This window comes from Girardinichthys multiradiatus, chromosome 14, assembly GCF_021462225.1.
Source record: "Girardinichthys multiradiatus isolate DD_20200921_A chromosome 14, DD_fGirMul_XY1, whole genome shotgun sequence".
Lineage (NCBI taxonomy): Eukaryota > Metazoa > Chordata > Actinopteri > Cyprinodontiformes > Goodeidae > Girardinichthys > Girardinichthys multiradiatus.
The window spans coordinates 40,017,818-40,045,077 of NC_061807.1; the positions used below are offsets into that span (position 1 = coordinate 40,017,818).

The following is a 27,260-nucleotide window of genomic DNA, read 5'->3' on the forward strand; positions in this document are numbered from 1 at the left end:
GATCCTGATGATTTTTACGCGCTCACACCAGTGACTCTTCTCACTCAAAAGGTGAATGTCGTTCCAGCTCCTGTGAGTGAGTTTGGAGCTTCTGACCTCTATAAATCTAATTGGTAACAGGTTCCACACATATCCCATACTTTCTGGGAAAGATGGAGAAAACAATACTTGCCCATGCTACAGCCACATCCGAAATGGCAGTCGATGCAACCCGACATCAAAGAAGGGAGTGTTGTTCTTTTAAATAGCAGCGAAGTGGTGAGAAATAAATGGCCTACTGGGCTGATAAAGACCTTTCCTGGTAAAGATGGAAAGGTGCGACAGGTCGAAGTGAAGACTGTTAAACCAAGAGGGAGTGCACTCTATCTTAGACCTATTAAAGAGATAGTGGTTCTCCTCCCAAGTGAGGATTAGTTATTTAGATTGTTAGTTTGTTTAGTGACATGTCACCACCCAGGAGGGGAGTGGATTGTTACAAGCAAGTTTAATGTCAGTTATGTTGTTTTGTTATGAATTCATCTTTAAGTATCAGTAAAATGGTGCTGTCACTTTAAGAAACACTGAAGCACAGTAACATGAAGTTGTCACACAGGATGTAGAATGAGGTTTTTGGGAAGTAAATGTGCATGGTACAGAAGATTTGTTTTCAGGTTTATCCAGCAAAGTTCTTGGTAGTTTAGTTGGATTGTTTTAGCATAGTAAAGAGTTTGTTGATTTAAATATGTTTGACTTTGAGTTGATTTATTTTTGTTAATAAATTCTTGTATTTTAAGAAATTGTGTGAATTCATTCCATGAGTGTGCAGAGTTTATGCTGTTCAATAATGTCAGAGCTCGTCTCACGCCTTTCTATTTTGTCCTAATACCATCGCCTTACTGGGCTGGTATTCACAAGACAACCATTAACAGACCGAAATATTATTTGATAAAATATTAAAATATTAATATCAAATAATATTTTCAGATTCATAATCCTAACAGTGCCATTAAACAAATGCAGTTCATGACATTACCACTCCCTCAAGGGCAGATACCAGAAGTCCCCTTGAGTCTATAACAAGAAAAAAAAAAGATAACAACCTGAACCGGGCAGGCAGACAGGCCTTGGAGGGACAGCACAAAAACAAAACACCCAAAGTTCAAGCAGGCGACTGAGAAGGCATCCTGAGGAATTCTGGAGGCCAGCGAAGAAGGCATATGGAGAACTCAAACAGAACCTTGCCTGAAGGCCGGTCACAGGACAAGGAAAATCCAGAGTGGAACTCTTGAGTCTGGAAGCCATGGTGGAGCTCTAGAGGCTGGAGACTACAGTGGAGCTCAGCGACCAGGAAACCATGGAGAAGCTCAAGTCAGAAGAGCTTTAGATACTGGAGGAGCTCAGAAGCAGGGACACAGAACACAGAGGAGCTTACGAACAGAAACATGAGATTGGTTCACCTGGACACCGTCGTGGTAGAACTCAGGGACAAGGACATGAGGTGGGTCCACCTGGACGCCCTGATCAGAGAATTCAAAACTAGCACACAAGGTAGTAGCAGCAGTTTCCACTGAAGTCCCACGCTGGAGCCAAGCAGCTGGTGGGGGCGTACCAGCGCAGCACTTGGCGTCAGGCTCAGAGGCTGCTTGCATGGTACACTGTTTGTTCCTGCGTCCTCTATGTCTAGACGGCTTTCTGCTTTTTGGTAGCGAAGAGGAGTTGTAGCACCGCAGGCGAGATCCTGGAGGAGGTAGTGCCTGCCTTGAGACTCAGAACAGGGACCACTGCTCCAACACAGCCTCTGACCACACCTATTGCCTGGTCCTTCTGTTTGGTGGGTCATTCTCTAACAGTTTGTGGTTGAGCAGAATCAAAGTGACAACAGCACATCAGCAGGTGCATGGTGGGTGTATAGCTTTTAATAAAAAGGATGATAACCTTATACGCAGGAAGTAAACACAGTAACGGAAATGACCACAGCGATGACAAAAGATGACCCGAAATGAAGGGACAGAAAACAAGAACTTAAATACAACTAGAGTGAAAAGAACTACATGAAAAACTGGTGGGTACAATTAACAAAACACAAACAGGTGCAGGTCATGACAGTTTTGTCAGTAACAGAAGACTTTTAGATAATCTTGGTAAGCAGAGAAAGTGACAGTTTCAACCAGAGAGGAGGCCTCTGGCTGCAAAGGATCAATTCTAAGAGTGGTGAAGATGAGTATTTTGTTTATGATGAAGGCAATAGATAAGTTGATTGTCACATGGAAAATTAAAATAAGCAGTTTCAATCAAGATAAAAGTGAAGCTCAACAATTCAAAAGGACTGACTTTCATTCTGGGCTTTTGTTAGCGAAGTTCATAACTGGAATGAATGTTTTATGCTACTGATCCCGATACCAATCTGCCATGAGTTCCAATCATTGCCGATTACTGAAAAACCTGCTATTAGTAATACAATCTTTAACAAGTTGAAAACATTAGGGCTATTACCAGGCTAAATAATGCAGAAAATCAGGTAAATCATTGCCCAAATCAAATAATATAAAGTAAAAATTAAATGTTCAAAGTCAAATGCAGGTTGTATTCAAATAACCTATCAGAGGTTACTAATTCAAAACAACCTTAGAGCATGGCTAACTGTTTTGTGCATGAGCAAACTCTGTTGTGCATTAGGCAGGACTACGTCTGTGAAATACGTATGTCTTGATAGCACGTAGCCGGGCATCAAGTACCAGAGCGGTCGGCGGAACCCATTGTCTTCCACCACTGAGAAAAGCTAGTCATTTAGCCCAAATAATTTCATTATTTTTCAGCTTATTTGCTTAACTTTCTCACTGTCACTTCCAATTAAACAATTTTCCTTTAAGATGCCAGATGCCCTAAAATTGCAAGAGTAAATGTACTCAAATAAATGAGATTTAGTTGACAAAAACCAGAGTAAAACTAAATTGGGTACAGATGATTCATTTGCAATTTAAACTAAATTACATTTAAGTTAAGCAACTATAAGTAAAAGTAAATGTAAATGTGCTGAGTAAATTAACACTGGAGGGGTATATTATGTTGCTGGTTCAGACAGCTTCTGCCGCACACTGGCCACAGATCTATAGAGCAGTTGGTCACAAAGTTTTCTAGTGTATTTCACCTAATTTGTGGTAACTGAGAGCGATCTAGGATTGTTACAACACTTAAATAATTAAATCAAATTGTGCTTACTCCACCTTTCTTGTCTGACTGAAGAGATCATGTTGAGATAAAGCAATTTTACTTCCCAATCACACTGGTGCACACAAGGTGGGTTGCACTGAACTAAACTTTAAATGAGGTTGAGACACATTTTGTAATTAATTCTAATACTTACCCTTTGCTTGCTAGTTAAAAAAAGGTTTAATGAGAATTAACCTATTTTCACTCTCTGATTTTTGGGTCAAAAATGGTGTAGAAAAAAACTGCTACCCCAGGTACTCCACTGATCAGGTGTCTGTGAGGATCCTTATTAAACATTGCTGGTAAATTGTATGATGATGGTATCAGGTATGAACACCCATTTTTGCCTCACTGTTCTTTTGTTTTTATTTCCATCATAATATCAGCAGCACTGTCTGTGGACATTACAATCTCGGTCAATAAACTCTGCATCATGTTTAGGCATTGAGGGCAAAAAAGTCCATTTAAAGAGCCGTATTTCTTTTTGACATGAATGAATGACATAAAACAGCCTTCAAAATATTGTATGCAAGCAATCCTTTGCACTTGCTTCCCACATTAATTTTGTGATGCAGATTGTGATTCAATATATTTTCACCACCTAGTTTATTAGGTACACTTTGCTAGTGAGACTCAACAAGGAGTGGGAAACATTCTTTTGAGATCTATAATAATATAACATAATATAACACAATCACTGAGCTGCTGCAAATTTGTCAGCTGCATGTGCAGCCAGTCAAGTTTTCATTATCTGTGAGCCATGATCATCAAAATTACAAGACATTTAAAAATGAAATATGTCACTCTATGTGTAACAAACCCAAACAATATATGAGTTTCATTTTCTGAAATGAGAGACAACTGTTGAATTTTTTATGGTATTCAAATTTTCTGAGATGTACAGTACCTCAAAACACAGTATACAATACTCAAATTGTCTCACAAACAAACAGCCACTTTGACCTTTTATTCGTCTGTCCAGAAATCACCTTTGGATCGTCATTTATTATGTTATTAGTCTGTTTGGCATTGGAGCCTCACAACCCCTTGAACTTATTTCATTTTGTTTATGCCAAACTCTGAACATAGAGTAGCTCATCTGCTTCAAGGCTGAACATGTGCATTCGGAAAAGGCATTCTGCATTCCTCAGTTGCATTGTGTTGTTATTTTAGATACTTTTGCCTTTCCATCATCTAGAACCAGTCTATCAATTATTGCCCCTTACAGACACCTTCAATCCAAGCTGATAGAGCTTGAGCTATTTTGCAAAAAATGGTCATCGTGTGCTTCTACAAAGATTTTGAAAACTCTACACCCTACCTATTATTATGTGCACTAATTTGTGTCAATCTATTACACAACATCCAGATAAAATAAAGTAGAGTTTGTGGTTGCAATATGACAAAATGTGAAGACGTTCAAGAGGTATAAATGTGGCATAAGCAAAGGAGCAGATTTAGTGTTATACACCAGTTACCAGACAGGCTTTGAGGTGACCTATCAGCTGAACCTGCTGAAGCAGAGTTATAGTTACAGACATCAACACAACATTTGGGGAAGACAGTATATGAAGCCCATCACAGCTTTATGCACCAGGCTTGTTGCTGCATAGTTTGCTGCCAGTGTGTATTTCTTTCCTGCAGCATGAGAGCCCACAGAACGAGAACAGGAGTTTTTCTTAGGAAAAGATTTTCCGTCTGTGTAAACACATTGAGTTTGCAGGTTCTCCCTGTGAGGGCATGGGATTTCTCTGCATCCCAGCTTTACTCAGAGTTCACAAACATGCATGTTAGGTTAATTGGCAATTGTGCATAGTTGTCTGTCCTGTGTGTCTCTGTGTCCCTGTGATAATCCTGGGTGCACCCTACCTGTCGCTTAATAACTGCTGGAGTGAGGCACCAGCCTGTGCACTGTTATTTACTGTAAAAAACCTTCTTCTGAATAAGAATGGCAATATCTTTGGTTTGCCTTTTATAGCCGTGCAGTCCTACTTTGATGTAAGATAACACTCTATAAAGGCCCCAAATAGCATCCTGGAAAACAGCCTGCATTGCAAAAAAGCTGCCAATTCCAGTTTTCCAGCAGACCTGAGAGATCTTTAAGGTTCTTAGAAATACATTTGACCATATATTTTGACCACAGTTCAAATTCACAAGAGCAAAGCATGATACATTGGATAAGACCTGTTATTGTTTTGGAATACAGCAGATTCAAGAAAGGGGAAGCAGAGCTTTTAGTACATCCACTACAAAAAGTGAGAATATTTTTTTGTGAAAAAAGAAAACCAGAGCATTTAAACTAGCCTAAGTCTGAAAGTCTGTGCTGTTCTGAAAGTAGAACTAATGGAGATTCCGGCCTGAATGTGTTTGTGGCCTCTCTCCAACAGCACTTACGGGGCAGAACAGAAGGATGGCACATGCTTATTTCCCTAAGTGATCACGTTTCATGGAGGATGTCGCAGTGCCAGATGAGAAAAGAAAACATCCTTACCTTTGAGGTCCAGGTTGCGGGCTCCATTGGAGTGCTGCGTTACGGTGCGCGAGTCAATCTTGAGCGTGTGTACATTGATGGCATCCCGGGACACCACCACATTGTGCCATTGATTGTCATTGAGTGGTTTGTCTGAGTTGCCCTTCATTAGTGAAGGGCCATTGCCAAGATCAAAGACATAGTGCACGTACCTGTGAGAAAGAAAAACTGTAAGTACTAGGGTTATTTTATTTATGGCTTACATTATAACTAACAAATCTAAATTATGTGGTTATTACATGTTAAAGACAATTAAAAGAAAAATAGACAGATAATGGCAATAATTATTAATAGTTATTACAGTCAACATCACTCTATAGCCATTATCATCTTAACTGCAGTTACTCCCACCAGTAACTTTATCAGATTACCGTGCTAGTGCTGGGTTGGCTCTCCTTTTGTCTTCAGAATTTACTTTATTTTTTAGTGACATAGATTTAACAAGGTCTCAGAAACATTCCTGTGAGACTTTGGTCCCATATTTAAATAATAACATCATATAGATACTGAGGGACCTGCTCAGTGATGTGCAGTCAGGGGAGGCCGGGGAGGCACGGTCACTTATTATGACAAGTAAAATACTAGCAATGATTAGAGAAAATTTATTTGTGCACTTGACTGTTCTATAAACTTCTTTTCTGGATGATTTCAACATTTTTATGGTCAGAATTGTTGAATTTAAGCATTGCCGGTACTATTACATGGAAGAGAGGCAAGGTGAGGCAGTGAATAGCTGTTCCTCACCACCGATGGCGCTGTCACACACGCACATGCCCACTGCTGTCTCTCTTTATATCGCCAATATACATTATGGATTTCCACAGTTCTGTAACCGTCCTCTTATTTAAATTTGGCCTGACAAAATGAAAGACTACTTCTCAGAACTGGAAAATAATCTCTCTAAACTGCATCTGGATATATATATATATATACAATACAGTACAGACCAAACGTTTGGACACACCTTCTCATTCAAAGAGTTTTCTTTATTTTCATGACTATGAATATTGTAGCTTCACACTGAAGGCATCAAAACTATGAATTAACACATGTGGAATTATATACTGAACAAAAAAGTGTGAAACAACTGAAAATATGTCTTATATTCTAGGTTCTTCAAAGTAGCCAACTTTTGCTTTGATTACTGCTCCACACAATTTTGGCATTCTGTTGATGAGCTTCAAGAGGTAGTCACCTGAAATGGTTTTCACTTCACAGGTGTGCCCTGTCAGGTTTAATAAGTGGGATTTCAAGCCTTATAAATGGGGTTGGGGCCATCAGTTGTGTTGTGGAGGAGGTGGATACAGTACACAGCTGATAGTCCTACTGAATAGACTGTTAGAATTTGTATTATGGCAAGAAAAAAGCAGCTAAATAAAGAAAAACGGGTGGCCATCATTACTTTAAGAAATGAAGGTCAGTCAGTCCGAACAATTGGGAAAACTTTGAAAGTGTCCCTAAGTGCAGTCGCAAAAACCATCAAGCGCTACAAAGAAACTGGCTCACATGAGGACCGCCCCAGGAAAGGAAGACCAAGAGTCACCTCTGCTGCGGACGATAAGTTCATCCGAGTCACCAGCCTCAGAAATCGGAGGTTAACAGCAGCTCAGATTAGAGAACAGGTCAATGCCACACAGAGTTCTAGCAGCAGACACATCTCTACAACAACTCTTGAGAGGAGACTGTGTGAATCAGGCCTTCATGGTAAAATAGCTGCTAGGAAACCACTGCTGAGGACAGGCAACAAACAGAAGAGACTTGTTTGGGCTAAAGAACACAAGGAATGGACATTAGACCAGTGGGAATCTGTGCTTTGGTCTGATGAGTCCAAGTTTGAGATCTTTGGTCCCAACCACCGTGTCTTTGTACGGCGCAGAAGAGGTGAACAGATGGACTCTACATGCCTGGTTCCCACCGTGAAGCATGGAGGAGGATGTGTGATGGTGTGGGGGTGCTTTGCTGGTGACACTGTTGGGGATTTATTCAAAATTGAAGGCATGGCTACCACAGCATCTTGCAGCGGCATGCTAATCCATCTGGTTTGCGTTTAGTTGGACCATCATTTATTTTTCAACAAGACAATGACCCCAAACACACCTCCAGGCTGTGTAAGGGCTATTTGGCCAAGAAGGAGAGTGATGGGGTGCTGCGCCAGATGACCTGGCCTCCACAGTCACCGGACCTGAACCCAATCGAGATGGTTTGGGGTGAGCTGGACCTCAGAGTGAAGGCGAAAGGGCCAACAAGTGCTAAGCATCTCTGGGAACTCCTTCAAGACTGTTGGAAAACCATTTCAGGTGACTACCTCTTGAAGCTCATCAACAGAATGCCAAGAGTGTGCGGAGCAGTAATCAAAGCAAAAGGTGGCTACTTTGAAGAACCTAGAATATAAGACATATTTTCAGTTGTTTCACACTTTTTTGTTCAGTATATAATTCCACATGTGTTAATTCATAGTTTTGATGCCTTCAGTGTGAAGCTACAATATTCATAGTCATGAAAATAAAGACAACTCTTTGAATGAGAAGGTGTGTCCAAACTTTAGGTCTGTACTGTGTATATATATTTCCACCCCTAACATTCTCTCCATGAGCTCCATGAGGTGGTCACCTGAAGCGGTTTTCCAAAGATTCTTGAAAGGACTTCCCAGACGTTCATTGAGAGACGGCCAGAGGTTAATATTTCAGTCATTACAGCAAAGTTTTTTTCATAATTCTTGGTCTGCTACATAATTGCATATGTGTTCATTCACGGTTTTGATACCTTCATTGAGAATCTACGTACAAAGAAATAGTGAGAAACGTAAAGAAACCATAAAATGAGAAAGGCATTCTAAAACCTTTGACCTGTAGTGTGTGTATATACAGCATATATATATATATATATAAAAAATGTGATATGTGTAATGACGTTTTCAGTGATATTCTAGTTTATTGAATATAACTGTACATCTTTTTAAATCTGACAGTTTTGTATAATCAGTACTTTGGGAAATTCTCACACCAGATCAACTGGCACTAACAACTATGGAAAGAAAATGTCTCTCACACAATAGAGTATATATATTGTCATTTAAATTCCCTTCCTTTCCCATTCTAAAAAAGCTTTGACCTTCAGCCTGTCATCTTAATGCATTGAATGCTGTCATTTGATTGGCTGATTTGTTTAATTTTTGTTTGTCTTAGAAGCCAATTCAACAGTTGTGCCTAATAGTGAGTGTATATTCTTTGGTCAAATCTGTGGGGAAAAAAAAAAGGGTTGGTGCTCCACATGGAACATTTTATTAGCACTGCCCTAAACATCTGGAAGCGTCCCTCTCTCCTAAAGCTCATGTTTGCTCAAAGAAATGGAAACGACACAAACTTCTCTGTGTCAAATATGACTCTCTTTTGTGTTTCTGATTGAGATTTTATGCTGTTTTATTTAGATTTCGTTTTGTTTTTTTGGCCTTGATCTCAATTCTTCTGTGCTGCCTATTGTTTTTGTGGCAGTAGCAGCTTAGAAGCCTTTGTGTGTAATAATGCTGACAATAGACCACAGGAGACAGAAGGAGACAAAAGGAAACATGCCTTTCTTTGATAGTTTAATTAAGGAGCAGCTTTTACCATGATCCAATTCACAAACTTAACCTGTTTTATCTGAGTAAATAAAGTCCAGTACCCAGAAGACTTAACTGAAAATGTATAGTTATGTGCAGCGTTAGTTAAACAGAAGAAGATCAAAGCCTTTCCAGTTCTAATCTATCGGTCTGACAAGCGATGTCTCCAAGCAGCAGAATCTAGGTCTCTGCTCAGTGCTGTGTTCCCCCTATAAAATAAAAAGTGCTGGCTACAACTTAAAGTATGGCTGGCTTATCAAACTGCCAATATGGACCGACGCTGTCATCACGTTTAATGATCATGATCAACTTTAATTTTGATTCAAACAAAACTCATTGACAGCTGAGAGAAAATATCAATCAGTGATGTTTTAATACACAGAAGCACTGATTTATTTTCATTTTTTTTACATATTGACTGAAATAAAATTATATTTACTCACTTAGGATCTTCTCTAACTAAAGTGTTGAATAAATATCAGAATGAAGGAATAGTTTAAGTGTTTAATAAACTGCTCCTAACTTTAATTGCATTATTATTGAATTTGTTTCACATTTAGTAATGGCACAACAAATAACTAGTGTATTTTTCAGGATTTCATGTGATAAACCAACACAAAATGCATAATTGTGAAGTGGAAAGGGAAATGATTGATGGTTTTACCAGGTTGACACATCTTAAGTCAGAAATGTATGCCTTTTTTTCTGAACATCTGTTTTCAAGTCTTGGCAAAGATTTTCAGTTAAATTTCTGGACTTTAACTGGCTTTTTTTTACACATCAATATGCTTTCATTTAACCATTCAATGTGTGTTTAGTGTGACTCTCCAGGTGAAAGTTGAACCTCTGCCCCAGTCTCAAGTGTTTCACAGACTCTAAAAGGCGTGCTTTCAGAATAGTCCTGTGATTAGCTCCATCCATCTTCCAATCAAGTCTTACCAGTTTTTCTGTCCCTCTCTGCAAAATAAAATCATCCTGACTACATCATGCCACCACTATGCTTCATCATGAGAACAGTTTGTTCAAGGCAACGTACAATGCTAATTTTCTGCAATATTATGCATGGAGTAAGTACTGTTCAATTTTAGCCTCATCTAAAATTGCAAATGTTGAATCATCCTTGATACAAATAACCACAAATAGAAATGATGATAACTGTTTAATCTAATATAACAAAAGATTTAACTAAATATATAAATTAAACTTGATCCAAATTGCAGAAGCTTTTAAAATTAATGTAACTTCAGTTCGACAAAAACATTTACTTTATAGAAAAGTACTTCTGTTTATTTTGCTGACATCTAAAGTTCCCCTGAAATGTAAATGATCCCTGACTCTGATAGCTGTTACATGAATGTGTGACCTAAGTGGAACTTAATTTATAGAGTTACCAACAGAACTCTAGTGTATTGAAATGTTTCTTTCTACAACAGAAATAGAAGAAAGGCAGCTATGACATTTTTAAGTTTGCTTTGAGGTTCAAACCCTTTCCTTTTTCAGTGTCATGATGGTCACATGTTGACAACAGCTGTCACAAAATATAACCCTCTGCATTTCAGATCGATTTGTCAGTGTTCAAATTATAGTTTTTATACTCTGAAATGTCTTAAAGCTAGTTTGGATTACTAAGATTTAATATCCAGCATGATCACATTTCTGAAAACAGTCATCAAAATATGACTGAAAATTTCAGTTGGACAGACTCTAGGCTAATAGGAAGGGGCGTCACAGCTCTGATGTCACAGTAGGCTGTATAAGGACACGGGAGACGCCTCACCATTGCTTTTTCTCCTGCTGGAAACCAAGACACGGTTACCACGCAACAGAGGTGCATCATTCTGGAGAGGAAACCACACGTGGGTTTTCATTCATTCTCCTCACTAGCCAACTCATGAGAAGCTCAACGAGCTAACGGCTTATAGGGATAGGAAGACCAGCAAGTTTTACTTTACCGATCGAAGGCGTGGATTTAACACGCAACCCCAGAAAACCCACTGAGGTTTTCCAAGGAGACGAAATTTTCCTCTTTGTTTTGTTCCAGTCGACTGCTGATGGTCCGTCATATTTTCCCCTTTGCCAAAGGATGAAGGCCGATCGTCTTTGAGTTTATTACAGAAGTGTAACAAACTCCCCCCCTCTCCCCCTGCTCCAGAGAAGACGACACCAAGTAATCCCATTTTGTTTTTATTTCTATTAGAAATATCTTGGGCAGGATAGAGTAGGATTTTAGAATGATTTAGAATCACCACTTATAGTCCAATGTGTTCTAAGTTGTATGTGCATGAAAAGTTTTATTGAAACTTTGATTGCTGTTGGACTCTGAAAGTTGCCGGACTTTGAAGCTGTGCGTGTCTCACTGTGTTTGAACACCTGAGAGTAGATTCAGGTGAACTTAAAGTTGGACCGCAAGAACCTCATGGTGGAATACTCACAGAGAGTTCCAAAGCTTCGACCAGTACCATATTTTTTCATGTTTTTGTCATAACTGCTGGTTTGACATTCATAGACACTCCATGTTGTTTTCTCTTGTTTAGTTAGTTATTTTTACTCCTTTTGTGTAGAATTTTTGTATGCTTGCTTAGGTGAAGATTATTGAATTAGAATAGCGAGCTGTATCAGAGCTGTTCATTCAATAAATATTCACGTAGATGAAGAGAAAGGGTTTGTCTTTATTTTGAGCAAGGGTGATTTGTTTGTCAAAATAAGGTCAAAGCTGATTAAACAGTGATATCTAGTAATAATCAATTATTACTGAGAATTTAATAACTGTAATTATCAAGAGCCTTGAGCCATAATCACAACACCAGAGGACATCTCAGATTTTGATTCGTAAGTAATGATTTTTGGTTAAGAAATACATTTTTTAATTATGATTTTAAATTATAATTCTTGATAAATATTATTTAATCAATAATCATAATTCTTACATAAGCATGTTTTTTTAACTAACTACAACAATATAAAATTGTGTAACCGTATAAAAATACTATAAAAATATTTTTTTCAACTGGCTTAATATATAATAGTTAATAAAAGTGTGCTAAAATTGTATCACCATTTACAACCCCCCACCCCCCACCCCCCCCCCCCTCCTCCTCCACTTCCTTACTCAACAGTTTTTTTTACAGAATCTGAGCTCTTTTGAGTGTGAGCTATTTTTTATATGTTTCTGTAAATTGGTGATGTTTCCACCAATTTACTTTTCGGCACAGATCATGTGGCAGTGTCCTTTTCAGCTGCAGTGAATGACATCCACAAAGCACTTCTCTTTCTCTCCGCCATCACGGGCTGCTGTCAGTGCTCTCTGCCAGCAGAGTAGGGAGGGGAGGGGCAGTGAGCAGCTGAAAGAGAAGCTGTGCTCTGCTGACTGAATTTGGTGGACGCATGGAAGATAATCTTAAACTAACCAGTCGATCTCACTATGCTAGTATTGATCCTATATTGATCCAGTAGTTGTTAGTGATATTTTCAATCAATCTGCCCACTTCTAGCTTTATTTTTCAGCATGAGGAATGTCATGTGTGGCATGTGTGCGTGTGAAGTCGGGAAAATGAGAGTGTCTCACCCTCATTGCGTGAGGCTTGAGAGCTCTGAACTCGGCATGTACAAAAGAGAACGTTGTGTGAAAGTGTGCGGAAATCCATGCAAATTTTTGACCTGCCGTGAAAATGTGCGAAAGCCACACAATCATTGTCAATCGACAATAATAAACTACAGAGAACTAAAAACTAACCTAAATACACTGAAATATGACTCCATGAAGTTTTATTTAATTCACGGAGCATCAAACCTGATGTTTTTTCATGAGTTTGAGCTCTTATGGTTTAAACCTGAGCGATGAAACTGAATCACATTTAGTCTTATACTATAACACACCTCACAAAAGGATGGAAACAACCTTAGTCGAATGTAAACTGAAAAACATCCACCAATTTAGTCACCTGTGGATGTTATTGCGCATCGGTCTGTGTGTTGAGGAGCATAACATGCATGGGAATCATCTAAGGGGCACTGTCCTTCTCAATGAACAAGAAAACTGTGCCCGATCAGCAGATTAATTCAAAATAAGTCAGGTTTGATGATTCCAAAGGTGGACAAGCTGGAGATAATCACATGTCAATAAATAGCTGCGTAAATTAGCGCGTAACTGTGTAACGACGGCAGCTTTGGCAGAGCTGGTGGATGGAAGACGTCAGACGAAACGTTTTTTGTCCAGAGATCGTACTGATCTGCTGGCACAGGATGATACATGGCTTATGTAGAGAATTAAAATCATTTACTTTCATATATGTGTTCAGTCTGCATGTGTGAACATAACTCTGAGATTTAACATATGTGAGATTTGGGGAGAGAAGTCAGAGGTCACAGAAAGCTTCAGGCTGGAGCAAGGGTGAATCTCAGGTTAAGATGTTCCCAGCAGCTGTAACCGTAAATGCCAGGCTGCATGGGCAGTAAAGCAATAAATGTCAGCTGTTGGGCATGGTATAGATAATAAAGTACTCAAATGAGGGTTGGCTAATTTACAGCACCGACACAGACTTCGTAATAATTCTTGGAGGGGAGGGTCACTCGGTAAGCTTTGAAGTAAAAGGTATAAGACGTTTTAACATTTATGGTAAGGCAGACCACTCGTGATACGGCCTCGCTTTGCTGATCCAAGTTTGTCCCAAAGGCCTTTGGTAAAATCTTTGTTTATTTGTATTATTCTTCTTGTATTCAATTTTTGCATTGGAAATCATTGGACTAATCATTTACCAAAATAAACTTGTGTTAATCTTAGTTTCCTGCTCTTCATCTGTTCTTTCTCACGACATCCGGACTGGGGTGCTGAGGCTGTATTATGATATCTGGTGGAATTATTTTACCTCAACAGTTATTAGCCGGTTTAAATTGCCCAGGGCAATTATCTTGGAACTCTGCACAGAGCTGGCCTCAGTTTTACAGAGGGAAGCCAGGAGGAACGGTGCGTCTCCGGTGCCAGTTCAAGTTCTCACTATGCTGCGGCCCTTTCAACCGGAGCTTTTCAGAGGGAGTTGACTGACAGGTCGGGCATCCCTGAGCCGGGCCATGCCAGCCATATTGGTCAGTCTCATCTGTATGTTGCTCATTTAAAAAAAGTTCTCCTAAACTGTGGCTCTTATTTGCAGCAAGGAGCCTATTTCTGAATATAATCAGAGCTATGGACTGCACTCATACTGCTATAAGTGCCCCATGTGTACGTGAATATGACTTTATGGATATAAGGCATTTTCATTCAATATACACACAACCTATATATGATGTGCTAATGTGTCTCACTAATGCAGTGGCACGTTGGCCTCCTCAGCTCATGATTCCTTTATACTATCAAAAATAATAATTATTATTGTAATAATAATAGTTGTGTGGGGAACAAATCTCAATCAGACTCCATGTGCAATGGCTGGCTTGTAGGTTTTTATTTATTTTTATATGGCGTTCTGAATGGTTACAAAAATATAAAGTTTTTCATATAGTGTGTGTGGTGACAATTTTCCTAATAGAAATATGGGAGGCATATTCATGTCATTATAATGATCAGCATTGAGCTGTAATTGAGCGTTTTTCCACCAAAAGCAACCGGTTCTTTGACTTTGACTGTTCTTTGACACCATTGCCATGGTTACTTGGACACGTGGTGGGTGCCTTCTGGCTTTTTATATTTCTTTGCATATGTATTTATTTGCGGAGACCAGGCAGTTCAAGCACTACGTGCAGCTGTGCTTTATTCACCGCAAATTGGGATGTATGAAGGTTACATGTTTGGTGACATGCCTACGCACGGTTTGGTAAATTTGAATTTTTTAGTGCGCCGCAAGTTTCAGAATTTCTTCCTACCACATACTTTTATTATGAAAGCTGCGCACTCTTTTGTACATGAGACTCCTGTGATTAAAAAAAAAAAAAAACATATGTTACATAACATAAAAAAGAAAAGGTACTATAAATGACCTTTTTTGGAAAATAAAACATATTTTTTGTGTATGTGGAGAAACCTTGGTGGTTAATGGAACTAAGAAATGTATATTCTGGAAGTCTGCTGAATAGAAACTCACCCTTTCACCAGTTCCACAACTATGAAGTCGTTGCCATCTCCAGAGTTGAAGAGCATGAGGCCATCCGGTGTGGTGGTTTTAAATTGAAAGAACAGGTGCATGGAAGCATAAGCCTGTAAAGTGGCTAACGCTAAGTAGCTGCCTTTTGTCCGAAATGTCACAGGATCTGCGATGATGTGACGCATGCCAAAGCGGGCGTTCAGCTCGCAGTAGGATATGTCCCCATTTTTACACTGGTCCAGATATGGTACACTATTGAAAGTTAGGCCCTGTAGGTGGCCAATGAAGTTCGAGGGCACAACGGAAATGAAGCGGCGCTCCGTCATGATGCCTGTCTCGATGTTGTGGAACTCAAGGCGTGTGTGGGCACCAGTCATCTGGCCTGGAAACAGAATGATGCTTTACATCAGTTTCAGATTTACAGTTTAGGGCAAACCTCTTGTTATAGCATGAATAAACTGATGACCCACAGTTTTTTTAAGCTGAGTTCAGTTTCACTAGCCACAACAATTTGACAGGATTGATTACTGTCAAATTACTGTCAAATGTCAATTAATTAGCAACTTGCGAACAACATGAAGCAGGCTAAAAGATCTCAAAAAAGAAAAAGCAATTAAAGAACTATCAAGAATTCAAGTTTTTTTTCTTTCGTAAATCTGCAAAAGGTTACAAAGCAATTTCTAAGGCTTTAGGACTCCAGTAAACCACAATGAGAGCTAGTAGAGCTAGTAGAGTATGGTTTCTTTGTAGTAGAGCAACAAAGAAACCATAAAACATTCAAAGGCAAAACCCGGTACTGACCAAAAAGAACACAAAGGTCTGTGTCACATTTGACAAAAAACATCTTGATGATCCCCAGACCTTTTGGGAAAATATTACTGATTGACATAATCAAAGGTGAACTCATTGAAAAAAAAAAGAAAGAAAGAAAGGTGTGCATCATAACATGTGGTGTAAATAAAACCACCTAACAGTTGGACTGTTGGTGATAGACAACTCTGTACAGCACAGTGGTCCATAATGTTCACACAGTGATGTCAATTACTGTTTGAACATTTTTATTCATAAATACATAAACTCTTGCTGCTTGTTATTGACACAACCGGCTTATATTTATGGGGGGGTGGACTTTCTCACACAGAGACAGGTTGTGTTGGATAGCTCCCCATGTTATGTTTTATTGATGTTATTCCATTCACTGCTTTGCTCCCCATATGAACTTTTAAGCCAGCTAAAACAACTAAAATGATTAAAAGTATTCAGCATACTAATGCATCAGGTTTTGTGTGGAAAGTGCTCCTTAAGTCAGTATGACCTTCTAAACAGTGGCTAATTAATTACAGTACTGTGCTTTATTTGTAAATGTTAATCTCCTACTGACCAAATTAACATTTACTGGCACATTTTTTTGTCAAATTATTTTAGTGTTTACTGTGCTTGGGACATTTTGTTTCCTATATTCTAATGGCCTACTGTGAAGTATATTATCGAACCATAATGCAGAAAATCTGTTATTGGGGCTCTGCTTTTCACTGATTTGACAATGTTGTGGACCAATTAAGCTTAGCAAGATTCCATTTAATACCAACCTCCCTGATTAAGCCTATTCCGTCCCTGTAAAGAAAGCCTGTGGTGCTTTTTTTCTCCATGTAAAGTCCCGACTGGTTCTTGAACCAGTCAGGACTTCAGAGGGTCGCTTCTTGCTTCTGGCCCCAGCATGTCTAACTCCATTCTTTTATCTAGCTCGTACTATATTCTCCCTCTTTCTCTCTTTTTTGGCCCTTCTAGTATTTTACCTGGTGCCACAATACTGTGTGTGCCTGGGACTCTGCCACATCTCTTGAACTTTCAACTTTCTCCTGTTATCAGTGGAAAATAATCTAATATTCTCTCTTTACAGCAGCAAACCAGCAGAAAGCTATATGTGTAAGAAATATTTTTTATTTAATTAGAATTGCATACATTTTATTTTAATTATGTTGCAGTTAAATTCTCAGCTGTCTATAGATGATCCACAGTATTTGTCTTTGTGGGATGTGTTAAAGGCTGTGAATGTAGAAAGGTATTGATATTTACTGACTGAAGTGTCATGGTACAGTTATTCAAATGTTAGCAACTCTGACATTTAATAAATATCACATTTATTTTTGCTATTAATACTCCTACATACCAATTTTTACAACAATGGAACAGGACATGTGTCCCAAACACAACCCACCTTCCACTGTGACATTATCCACAGACAGCTGCAGGCTCTTGCCTCTTCTCACCACCTTCACAGTGTGCCACTCGTTATCATTCAGCTTCTGCCCCGCAAACAGTGTCTCAGGTCCTTTGCCTGTGGGAGGAGAAATTCCAGTCACAAACAACCAGTGGAAATGCTATGAACCCTAACCCACACACTCCTCCTTAGACACACACAGGCTTCTCTGAAGGTAGGTGGTGGACAGAAAACCTGCATGTTTGCAACACACATTCACATCAATCGTACTTTAAATGGTTAATGACCCACCATGGAAAATCCAAGCATGACAATTTGTTTTTAACCATCTTGAAAGGTAAAACAGAGAAAGAAAAACAAGATGGAGATGCCTTGTTACATCAAAATGTTTTGCGAAGCATTCTGATGTTTTAGCTCAGTGTGCTGGTCATTATGGCATGTTGTTTCAGTCATTTCATATATGATTTACTCAGGTGTGAAAGGAGCCATGGGACTTATACTGACCAAGAAAAAGTTTCTATCTCTAATATTCTCACAAGTACAACGGAGTATTGGGGCCAGGCTAAGAGATTTCATTTTTTGAAATTACCAGAATAATTTGGAACATTTCCAGAATTGAGATGTAAGATAATATTACAAGAATGAAGACATAATATTCCGAGAATAAAGTTGCAACATTACGAGAAACAAGTAATGACAGCTCATCTTCAACAAAACATGCAATTTCTTCCAAATGCGTGTAGTTTTTTCTCGGAAACATGAATATGCACAAATTGTTTGAAAGTCCTCATACTGGTAATGATTTAATGTTGTCAAAATCAAAGCATTTTCAAGGAATCTTCAAGGAATCCTCATATATATATATATATATATTGCCAAACGTATTGGCCAATCATTTATAAGGTGATCCAATAACTTCCATGGCTACAGGTGTATAAACTTTGGAGTTCTGACCTCACACTTCTTGAACACCTTAAGGATGAATTAGAGGCTGCAGTTATTGTTTTCTCATCTAACTATGAACACACTCCTAAACCTTGTGGAAGATGTTTACAGAATAGTTAAAGTTGCTATTAGTGGCAACGTTGGGTGCATCAACAAATTGAACCTTATAGATTAAGAATAGGATGTAATTAGGTTTATATACATGTAAAACTAGACAAATACTTTTGGCAATATATGTTATGGTCCTTAGGTGTTAGGTGATGGTTTACATTGTGTGTGTATTCTCACCATTTTTTTCTTGTTTATTTATTTACTGTTCTTGATTAGTCCTTCATAGTTCATTACTTTGGGCTTAGTTTTTAAGCTTATTCCTTGTGTTCTGTTTCTCTCATGTTAATTAGTCTCCTCCCCTCAGCTTCTCTACTGATCTCCCTGCCCCAGCTGCACCTTGTTTCCTCTGATTAGCCCATCGTTGCCATCTTCTTTCCCTGTCTCAGTTTTTAGGCCCCTGACTTCTTTATTCACTGCTAAATTATTCCGTTCAACTTCCTGGATTTCTTTCTCCATTAGTCTGCCTTTTTCCAAGAGAATGCTCCATGTCATGCTCTCTTCATGCCATAGCATAGTAAGTTAGATTTTTTTTTTTTTTTTATTAAAGAATTTTGTTGCCAGTTCATATTTGTGCTTGGGTCCCTTCTTAACTGACAACCCTGACAAAATACGCATGGGGATGTATGATGGCACAGTTGGTAGCACTGTTGCCTTGCAGCGAGAACGTCCTGGGTTTGAATCCTAGGAACCCAATGACCGGAGATAGGCACCAGCCCCATACTACTCTGCACGGAAACGCAAGTACAGACAACTGTTCTTAAACCACCTCCAGCTGTCAGTCACATCTACTATAAAAGGAACCTCCCTGTCAGTGCTCAGGACACAATCAGTTGATTCAAAGTGTTATGATTCGGGGTTGTTTGGTTTTTGGTTTTGGGTTTTTTCCTTATATGTTTTTCACTGCTCAAGTTTTGAATCATGCTTCTGTTTATTATTTTTCTGGTCATGTTTTAGTCTTGCTCATGTTTTGTCAAGTTTGGTTTTGTTTTTACAGGTCCTTCTCAAAATATTAGCATATTGTGATAAAGTTCATTATTTTCCATAATGTCATGATGAAAATTTAACATTCATATATTTTAGATTCATTGCACATTAACTGAAATATTTCAGGTCTTTTATTGTCTTAATACGGATGATTTTGGCATACAGCTCATGAAAACCCAAAATTCCAATCTCACAAAATTAGCATATTTCATCCGACCAATAAAAGAAAAGTGTTTTTAATACAAAAAACATCAACCTTCAAATAATCATGTACAGTTATGCACTCAATACTTGGTCGGGAATCCTTTTGCAGAAATGACTGCTTCAATGCGGCGTGGCATGGAGGCAATCTGCCTGTGGCACTGCTGAGGTCTTATGGAGGCCCAGGATGCTTCGATAGCGGCCTTTAGCTCATCCAGAGTGTTGGGTCTTGAGTCTCTCAACGTTCTCTTCACAATATCCTACAGATTGTCTATGGGGTTCAGGTCAGGAGAGTTGGCAGGCCAATTGAGCACAGTGATACCATGGTCAGTAAACCATTTACCAGTGGTTTTGGCACTGTGAGCAGGTGCCAGGTCGTGCTGAAAAATGAAATCTTCATCTCCATAAAGCTTTTCAGCAGATGGAAGCATGAAGTGCTCCAAAATCTCCTGATAGCTAGCTGCATTGACCCTGCCCTTGATAAAACACAGTGGACCAACACCAGCAGCTGACACGGCACCCCAGACCATCACTGACTGTGGGTACTTGACACTGGACTTCTGGCATTTTGGCATTTCCTTCTCCCCAGTCTTCCTCCAGACTCTGGCACCTTGATTTCCGAATGACATGCAGAATTTGCTTTCATCCGAAAAAAGTACTTTGGACCACTGAGCAACAGTCCAGTGCTGCTTCTCTGTAGCCCAGGTCAGGTGCTTCTGCCGCTGTTTCTGGTTCAAAAGTGGCTTGACCTGGGGAATGCGGCACACGCCTGTGCACGGTGGCTCTGGATGTTTCTACTCCAGACTCAGTCCACTGTTTCCGCAGGTCCCCCAAGGTCTGGAATCGGCCCTTCTCCACAATCTTCCTCAGGGTCCGGTCACCTCTTCTCGTTGTGCAGCGTTTTCTGCCACATTTTTTCCTTCCCACAAACTTCCCACTGAGGTGCCTTGATACAGCACTCTGGGAACAGCCTATTCGCTTAGAAATTTCTTTCTGTGTCTTACCCTCTTGCTTGAGGGTGTCAATAGTAGCCTTCTGGACAGCAGTCAGGTCGGCAGTCTTACCCATGATTGGGGTTTTGAGTGATGAACCAGGCTGGGAGTTTTAAAGGCCTCAGGAATCTTTTGCAGGTGTTTAGAGTTAACTTGTTGATTCAGATGATTAGGTTCATAGCTCGTTTAGAGACCCTTTTAATGATATGCTAATTTTGTGAGATAGGAATTTTGGGTTTTCATGAGCTGTACGCCAAAATTATCCGTATTAAGACAATAAAAGACCTGAAATATTTCAGTTAGTGTGCAATGAATCTAAAATATATGAATGTTAAATTTTCATCATGACATTATGGAAAATAATGAACTTTATCACAATATGCTAATATTTTGAGAAGGACCTGTATATTAGAGTCTCTGTTTTTGCCGCAGCCACGTTTTGTTCTGTCTGTCAATTAAGTTTATTCATTACACCTGCTCCAAGTTAATCTGTCTCCTTGCTCCACCTGGTTTTCACTCCATATAAAAACACCTGTTCAGTTAGTCATCGCGGAAACATTTCTCAAACCAAGTCTTGTTGTTTTATTTTTTATCATGCCATGCCTGTCTCGCCTGCCCTTCCGTTGTTTTGTTCCTGCCTCCTGCTGTGAGTGAGTTTTTTGTTATTAAACCTTTTCACTTACCATCACGCTGCCTGCTTGTCTGCATTCTGGGGTCCTATATCTCACAAACCATAACACAAAGTAATTATATCAATAAATGTTTAAATGTTAGCTGCTAGATTTTCTCCTCATATTTTGCTGAGTTTCTGGGGATGCCTCCTAAGCATTCCAAGATATCGCTAAATAACATTAGCAGGCAGGTGCTGTTGTCCTTAAAAGATGACGTTTGGATATGATTTGTAGCCTCTGAATGGACTGTTAAGAATTGTTTTCGTAATTAATTGTTTTCTGTCTGAAACGGCAGCCCTGCATGGGTTCACCAGCTGAACGGATGTTGGACTGTATTTCCTTTATGAACAGACCAAGACGAAGTCATGCCAAGGCCAAAATAAATTGACAAGTGTTTTCAAAAAGCTAATAAATGTGTTTTTTCTCCAGTTGAGGTCTGTTGCTATATATATTTTGTGTCTTCTTAATGCCAAAACTATTGCCAAAAATTATAAATTTTTTACTGTGAAATTATGAACAGAGTCTTTGCTTAGTTTTTCTATACGTTTTTGTTCAGTTCCAGTCATTAAAACAAGCTTTTCACTTTTCTCTTTTACTACCAGTCTTAAAATATTTCACAACAAATTTGGATTGTTATTGATTCCTTTCTTGCTGAATGAAACATGTTTTTTATTTTTTTATTTCATGAACTTCTGGACTGGATATGATTTATTGCAATCCAGCTAGATGGCATAAATTAATTCAAAACAAGAATACCTTTTGAATATTATAAGAATATGGTCTACAGAAACACATGCATGTTTTGCATGGACCCTAATTTTTGAGGTGTATTTCACATCCTGTCCATATGTAAGGTTTGAGTTTGCGTGTAAAATGGTTTCTTTATTGGGAGGAAAACTAAGAGATGAACTGGCAAAAGAACAAATAGTCCGACAGCCCTTAGCTCACCAAACAGAAAACAGAACTGTCTGTCTTAAGGTTTTCCATCAGTGGAGGAGTTGAAAAGCAAAATTAAACGATTTAAGAGCTTAATCCTCAAACTGCTCTCGCTACTTCTCCCAAACACCACCCTCCTCTGGTCTCTATCGATGCAACTATTCCATGCTGCGGCAGATGGTGTTGCAGAGATGCTTATTAGAGGAATATTTGAATAAGCAGAGAATAGGCTATTTATACACTGCTAACAACAAAGCTCGATTGCATCAGCAAGAGAGTGACAGTGCCAAGGACTGCAGATTTTAATTAAAACAACAGTCATGGATCCATTCTCCAGTCCCGAATGATAAGCTAATGTGGTTTGCCACAAAGGCCAAGGCAGAAGCTGGCAAATGCTTCAGCTAGAGTTTAAGGATTTAAAGTAGGCATATAGAGGGAAATAAAGAATATGGCACTGAAAGTAAAATCATTCAACACATGACTTCAGAAGCTGGAGGCCAAGCATTTGTGCGTGTGCACAGTGTCATAGTGTTGAGGTGATGAAGTAACAAATAGTGAAAGAACATGAGGAACATTTTGTAAAGAGCAAACAGAAACTTCCACCTCATTGGCTACAAGGCACACTAAAATAGCCCATTGCTGGAGGGTACCAGTCATTTAGCTTTTGTCTGTATTACCCACAGTGGTAGGAAGTTGTGAAGCGGAGCGACAGTGCTGTTTGTCTTATAAATAAAGACATAAAGTCAGAAGATTCTGGCTTTCTTAAATGTAATGATTTGTTGTTATGGAGGCAATATTTAGAACCCCAATCCAGTTCCAGGGTCAGTGGCTGTTTTCTGGTTGGTTAGCTGGGTAAAGGCTGACAGTATTTCAGCCGCTGCTTCAGTGGATGAAATAATAGTCTGGCAATATATGATTGTCCCCTTCCCACTTGGATGTGAAGGTACATAGTGTATGAGGGTTGGGGGTCCCCTGCAGCCCACTGGAGAATTGTTTTCCCATTTACTACTTTTACTTTTTTATGGTAAAATTTTTTTTCCAAAGGCATTTTGTCTTCAGCCGTATGAAATGGAAAAGAAAGACTTTTGATCACACCAAGTGTGAAGTGAATATATAGGAAAAAACGCTTTATCGTGCTAAACAGAGTATGTGGGAAAGGAAGGAGCCAGAAAACAGGTTAAAGCTGATGCAAAAGACAGGAGAGAAAAAGAAAGGAAAAATTTAAACAATGTGCAACAGAGTCTCTACAGAGCTAGCAAGTAAATGTAAGAATATGAAACGTAAAAAAGCTCATTATAGAACAAATGTGTTGTAAGAGCTACCCTAAAAAGTGACGTTCTAGTAATATTTATGCAGCAGGTCACAGGAGAACAAAGTTCTTTGCTCCCCAAATAGCTTGAGCCGTTTAGCTTTTACCATTAACCATGGGGACCAACACCATGGAAAAGCCCACTATCTTTATCTAAAGGCACATTTCTACTATGTGACCCAGAGTAGTTTTCCCCCGGTGATTTCATTTACCCTGGCCGTTTTATGTGAGTGTTTCCACTGTGGAACAGAGAGGTAACTCCTCCAACTGCAGCAGTGTCAGCCTACGTCTTGCTCAGTAGTTAAGGGTGGGAGAGACGCTTACCTTATAGACTAGAACCCAAGATTCCCAGCAATAAAACTATAATGGATGATTCTGTCACACTGACTAACACTTATAACCTATACAGGGTCATTACAAACTCCAGGGGAAGCTTTAACTGTAACACATCTTAAATGGATTTCATTAATGTGAGCTTCAGAGTTTTACCACTGCAATGGGTGGAAACAAGTTGAGATTACAAGTTAGTGTCTAACTATAAACTTGTGATCATTTTTACAGCATTTACACTGTGAGGCTGTTACATAATCACTTCAAAATTTACAGATACTTCATAAATGAATCTGGAGACATACTGTATGAATTAATTAAACCGACCCAGAAGCCTGAGATCTTGGTATTTGAAGAATCTTGTAATGATTCACTTTATTTTTTTAAGTACCTCAAAATGTACATGGTTAAAGACCCTGAAATATTGCTTAAATTAGTAATAATCATTTATTTAAAGTTTAAATGAATGATTATTTCCTTTTTTGACAACTGATGGCTTTAAATCCATACTGATCACACAAAATCTATTACAGTTAAGGGTAAAAGAAAATATGTGCCACAAAGTACTAATTAAAACTTAACTCAACATGCTTAGCACTCTTCCTCCAGAATGCTCCATCCAAAAATGACCTGCTCTCTTTTTGTGTACTAAAATAGTCATGCGTAAAGTCAACATGATTGAGGAATTCTACATATTTGTAGACAGTCTTAAACCCATTATTGAGATCAGTCATCAGTGAATGGTTTCAAACCACATATTGACAAAAGCAGCTGGTGTTTTATCTCTGTCAGTGAAGTGAAGTGAAGCCTTAAATCACTGTACAGGTAACCCTGCAAGCAAGTAAACCAAAGATGTGCCACTCATGGTTCAATGAGCCACTAACCCTTTAATACAGCTCTGGGCATAGAGAATTATTTGAAGCATAAAGCAGAGCTATATTGCCTTTTCATAAAGGAGCTGGCAGTTATTAAATGCAATTATTTCACATCATGCCACTTATTCTCTGATTTTGTTACAGGCATCAGCAGGGCAAGGAGCTATAATCAGCTTACCAGAAGCTTCCCATCTCCTCATCTGCTCTTCAGTATTACTTCATTCTCTCCCATTTTGTTCTTTTTCCCCCCACACTGAAAATATGCTCAATGAGACCCGAAGAGATGTCAACATTTCTTTACTAGTGTACAAACAAATTGTCAATTACTTTGATGGACTATGTCAGGACACCATAAGTGAGAGATGTGATCTTTGCAGGTACTTGCATAATTATGCGCTGCCATCAATCATTGGCTGCTGTGCTTTCTTTGTAAACAACTTGATTAATGCAACTGGATCAATGGAGCACAAGCCCTCAGTCAATGGCTGCAGGTTGTTGCCATCAGTCTCTATTCAGGCTATGGGGCTGCTGCTGCAGCAGGAAGTACTTGAGCACAGTTGTGTAATTATTATTTTTTAACTCTAATCAAAACAACTTGAGTCTGGGGAGCTGATCATCAGTCTGCTGTGGGCTAATGATAGAAACATTTCTAGCATGTCAAATCAAGAAATGAAAGATGAAAAGTGTTTTTCTTTCTTCCCCTTTGAGGAAATTGCACAGATATCCAGATATCTCTCGTTCTAGGGGATCCTAAGGTGTTTCCCAGGTCAGAAAGATTATACTACGCAAGAAGAGTTCACATGCACACCTCATGGAGATGACATACATTATTTCAAGCTTTAAAAATGCATTTATATTGTGTTCTTTTTTGATTGAGCAACTTAAATAATTTTTAAAAACTAGAAATTCTGTGCAGTGGTACTGGTGCATTGTAGATAGTTGATTGAAAACTTAGAAAGGAAAACTGTCTAAATTCTTCAGCTTTCCCTCAAATCAATAACTAAACAGGTAAGAATGGCTCAGAGTTGAGGTCAATGGCAGGAAACCCACCAATTTAAATTAAATTTACTATTACCATGACAAGAATTTTCGGACAGAATTATGCCAGACGCTTGCTGCTTGCAATATGAGAAAGGACTTTTTATTATTGAGACATATACAACAGAGCCAGTCTCTATAATTTTGACTGTGTGTACATAAGTGAAAAGTCACAATAAATTATAAATTCTGCAAAAATTTTCTTTTTAAATTTGCTGAAGTTGTTTGCTTACCAGCCATTCCACCTATTTGTAACGTGTCTTAAAAATCTTAAAATAATTACCATCCTTGCCTGTGATGAGTGCGTGTAAACTTTATATCCTTCAAACAAGATCTGGCTCTGCCCCTGGGTCTCCTCACCATGAGACCAAAGGAGGGAGTCCAGCATCCTGTTCAGAAGCCCAAACTGCCTCTGCTGATTCATTTCATTGTGGAGGACCAGCTGCTCTGCTGAGAACTTCCTACATTACATCTATCCCTTACAGCAACTACAAATACTCTCATCGTGCACAAGACGTTGGTTGTTAAATCAGTATTAACAATCATGTCAAGGATGACAATGATCTCTGGCATATGTGCCCAGGCAGTCATATGCCAGAGTGTTAAAATTCTGAGGTGCACTCTATCTGGGTTATTCAAGTAAATGCAGGTAGAGAGCCAAGTGTTTTGGGGGGTAGGAGGAAGTGGGTAGAAGTTCAACATTTTCTAGGAACACTTGAACATGGTTCTTGTAGCATATATGATGAATAAATACTCTAAATAGCTTATGGCAGCAAAAACACTCTGAAGTTAAATCAGAGAAAGAAGGATATTAAAGAGAGATGCTCTGAATATGCAACTGCCTCAGCTGAACACCGACAACTTAACTACAATCTTGGGTTTTATTACATCGGAAACCTCAAACAAGTCATATTACTTTTGACGAGGCTTGACAGAACCTGCCATGCCTAAGTATAATAATAATGAATAACAATTCAAGCTATATGATTTGAGTTGCCTGGAAAACAGCATTGACATAAGCTGCTAGTACTGTCAAATTAAGAGTTGAGAAAAAGGGAGAGCAAATGGATGCATAGGGTGGGGAGCAAAGCAGAAAACAAAAAGAGAATGGTGAATACCAGATGATTTATTCATAGCAGCAGAAAACCCAGCCCGAAACCCATTGCTGACTAAGAAGACTGATTGATCTTTGCGTCTTTGTGATTTCTAAGAAGAGAACGGATAGAACCACCTAACACCCTGATTAGCAAGACCAA

General features: G+C 38.9%; 1 protein-coding gene across 7 annotated transcripts in view; it reads right to left on the bottom strand.

Moving 5' to 3' along the window:
- Positions 1–27,260, bottom strand: part of nrxn2b (neurexin 2b) — a 960,343-nt gene that overhangs the window by 431,075 nt on the left and 502,008 nt on the right. For all 7 annotated transcript variants that reach the window (XM_047385485.1, XM_047385484.1, XM_047385482.1 and 4 more), the window contains 3 exons: positions 17,610–17,729; positions 15,392–15,773; positions 5,681–5,871 (listed from right to left, as the gene is read on the bottom strand). In XM_047385485.1, the coding sequence (XP_047241441.1) occupies positions 5,681–5,871; positions 15,392–15,773; positions 17,610–17,729 (693 nt within the window). The remainder of the gene's footprint in view (positions 1–5,680; positions 5,872–15,391; positions 15,774–17,609; positions 17,730–27,260) is intronic.